We start from the raw sequence: 3,437 nt of genomic DNA, 5'->3' as shown, positions 1-3,437 counted from the left end.
TCCACGGCATCTTTATCGGCTGTGTTGTTGCAGAGGGACAGAGAAATGTTACTCTCTCCCTGCTGGCTGGACGTGAAGGGGACGCCCGTGTGGATCTGCAGGTGTTCACGCAAACTGCTTCGCAGGTTGAACCGGCGGCCACAGAGGTGGCAGGCGTAGTATTTTGGGAAGCTTCCGTTCCTTTTCATAATGCTTGGCTTGACGTGTGCTATGGTGAGCGAGGCAGGCTGCTCGTCTGAAGAAGAGGCTTCCATGTTTGCCTCTTCTCCTGCCGGTGAATTATTACCAGCAGCAGATACCAACTCTGGAGATAAAGAAGATGGCAACGGGTCAGACGTGGCCATATTTGTCCGGGTCACTTGTGGCAGAGTTGTAGCTAACTGTGAGAGCTGCGAGCCTTCAGGAACCTGCTCTTGGTTCATCCGTGAGGTCTGTGGTCTTGGTTCTCGCCCGAGTTTGTCAGTGGCTGATGTAACCTTACTGGGATGTCTTATCTGGTGATCTGCAATCTGAATGCCATATAATGAAGATGCTAATGGAAACACTTGATCCGGGTGAGAAAAAGTTCCCTGACTTGCAAGGCTGGCCTCCTGAATTAGTGGATATGCATGCAGAAACTTTATTCCCTGCTCTAGTCGAACTGGGTCAATGAGCTGCGGTGCCATCTTCCCAGTGTACATCAAATGCAAGAGATAACTGAAGATATCTGGCTGTATGTCAGTCGCTTTCAAACGGACACATTCACTGAAAGGTGAAACAAAATGATCAATAAGAGATAAGGAAAATCTTTTTCACCAGATCTAGGTTATTCAAACATTGCTAAAAATCAGAAGCATACACTTGAATTCAAAAGACAGAATCTGCAATACATACAGGGAAATGCTTTAATGTAAAAGAGGTAATCTTGCTGGCCTCTTGAAAGACGATGTTTTTGTTTTTTTTTTTTTCTCAGGGAAGTAACTGGCTTGAAAGACAAAGCTGTCCCATTGCGATCCCCTCCTTCCTAAATTGCTGTTATGCTGTTATCCTTGGTTGGATTCAAAAACACCTTTAGCCATATTAAAACCTGCTAGCACTGGATCCTAAATCCACAGTCCCTTAAACTTGCCTCAGTACTCAGCCCTGAAAACACCTAAAATTCCTCTGTCACTTGCCCATTTGCTTTCTATGACTTACTAGTGTTTACAGCTACAGTTCTGTAAATGTGTGGTATCACCTTGTCCGAAATGCATTACGATGCAGAAACCATGCAGGACAGGGTGTGAATCCCCTGAGGGTTTGAGCTACAGGTGTAGCCTGAGCACACTGAGCCCATGAAGGCCAGGCTCCTTACAAAGCACAAGAGTAGCTTCTTTCCTCAAACAGGGAAGAGGAAACAGTAGCACCAGCGGTATGCCTGGTCAGCCTAACTGTCCCTTGGCTAGAGCACTCAAAACAGGGAGATGCTTTGTCTGTGAGGTCCTCTTCAGCCTAACAGGAACAAAACCAACACCACCCTCCAGCTGACAGCATGCCCTATGCATCAACCTTTAGGATACTCTGGGCTGAAGCACCCACTGCTCGTCCAGTTGAAGGTGGATCTCTGTGCAGAAAGAGAGGCAAGGTTCACAGAAGAAGAAAGAAAATCAGGATCCTCTGGGCAGTTAGCTAACAGGAGAGGATCTGGGATTCTAATAACTTTTCGTAGTTATTTGTAGCTCTTGTATTAAACAAACATTAAATAAAAGACAGAAATCTAGAAACAGACATGACTGTGTGCTACAGTCTGAACTCTCTAGCCACAGTGGGCTACCAAGCTGAGGAGGAATTAATGGCCAATTCTTCCACTTCTTGAGGGGCACCCTTCTTGAGCGCTCTCTCCAATTGCTTTTGATTTCAGATATATTTCTCAGAAATGAACTTTGCAATGATGTCTTCCAGAGATGACTCTGTGCTCTTGATGAAGCATCAAGACCAATACATCTGCCTGCAGTCCTGTCTCAGAAGTGCAAATGCACTTCTGTCCTAGATGTTCACTTTTGGCTAAGGACTCTTAGCCAAAGACTGAAGAGTTTCACTCACTTAACGTAAACTTTTTGAGATAGCCTATGCTTTCATTACCTTTCCACTGCCCTCCATGTAAGGCGGCTTGCCAAACCCCACACCCCCAAAAAACCCCAACGCCCCAGTTATTATTTAACTGACTCCAGTAAACTGTAAAAAAAATAAATGTATAAACCTCTTTTGTAAGTCCATTTCTCAAAACCTCCTAGGAAATACTTATGGGGTTGTATATTATTTTATGGAAATGTCCAGAATAGTGCTAAGAGAGTAGAAGATAGTGAGTAGCAGAAGGAAACTGCAAGAATGAGGACAAGATCCTTTAAATATTAAATTCTAGGAATTCTTTGCTTTTTTAAGGATAAAGAACTTGTGCTAAATTATAAAAGTATTGTTAATGAATCACAGTTCAACTTTAACACGTCTGAACTAAGATTCTAGTTTGCAGGTAAGACTGGATGCCATATTCCTTATGTCACAGCAAGACGCAAAAACATTTTCAGGTTTCCAAATGTTGCTAGCCCTCCTTAGCTAGCTAACTGAACAACATTTAGACGGCGAACCTTTTTATAGTTACCTGGTTTGATGAACAAACAACATCTTGAAGTAGTTGGAGAAAGAAGCAAGGACCGATTTGTGAGCCTTGAAGTAGACATCACCAATGGCAACTGTGCAGTCACACAGGAAACCGAACTCTCTCTGAGCATTAAGTTGCTGCAGCAGAATAAGTCCGTGGTTGGCCAAATCCATTTTTTTACACTCTGAAAAGCAAATGACTTCTATGTAAAACTTAACAGTAGATGCACAGACGCAACAGTAACTGTCTCTTAATACATATTTTCCTTTAATATCTGTATGCCATGCTTTAGTCTGTATGCCATGCTTCACTAACAACTCTTAATCCCAAGATACTGTATAAACGAGATCTTATTTGTAGGCAAGGATGTCTGCTTCATCATGGGCATAGTGATTCACGAAGGTGCAAGTGACTTGCTGAGGCTTAAAGAGCAAAGGAGAGCCAGGGCTAAAGAGTTCTGAAAAAGCATGGCGGGAGACACGGACACACACGCACACAGGAAAAAGTATTTTGGCTGCCACTTGTCTGTTGAAACAGGAAAAATAAACATCCTTTCTGATACCAGTCACCTTCACCTAAGTGGGTGGGAGAGACAAGAGCAGAACCCAATAAGACAAGTTAGATACTTTTAACCTGAATTTTCAGTATCTCTGCATATTTTTTACCTAAAAGTTGCGTGTCTGTCCAGCTGAATGCACACTACACATTAAATAATTAAGCGTTTCTGATAGTTATCCCTGCTCCTGGGAAACACCCATCTTCCCAGGCTGAAACAAGTCATTCTAGGTATTAGGAAGCCCTCTGGGCTATCAGAACAGGA

General features: G+C 43.2%; 1 protein-coding gene across 1 annotated transcript in view; it reads right to left on the bottom strand.

The window, feature by feature from the left end:
- The window catches only part of ZBTB2 (zinc finger and BTB domain containing 2), a 3,626-nt gene extending 750 nt beyond the window's left edge, over window positions 1–2,876 (bottom strand). The window contains 3 exon segments of the mRNA XM_008947227.1: window positions 1–2; window positions 5–744; window positions 2,618–2,876. The exon segment at window positions 1–2 is cut by the window's left edge and continues 750 nt beyond it. Of these exon segments, the coding sequence (XP_008945475.1) occupies window positions 1–2; window positions 5–744; window positions 2,618–2,790 (915 nt within the window). The 5' untranslated portion in view covers window positions 2,791–2,876.
- Between the last annotated feature and the right edge of the window lie 561 nt (window positions 2,877–3,437).

Source organism: Merops nubicus, unplaced genomic scaffold (assembly GCF_000691845.1).
Source record: "Merops nubicus isolate BGI_N331 unplaced genomic scaffold, ASM69184v1 scaffold13819, whole genome shotgun sequence".
NCBI classification, from domain to species: Eukaryota; Metazoa; Chordata; class Aves; order Coraciiformes; family Meropidae; genus Merops; species Merops nubicus.
This window is presented reverse-complemented; position numbering and strand designations above follow the sequence as displayed.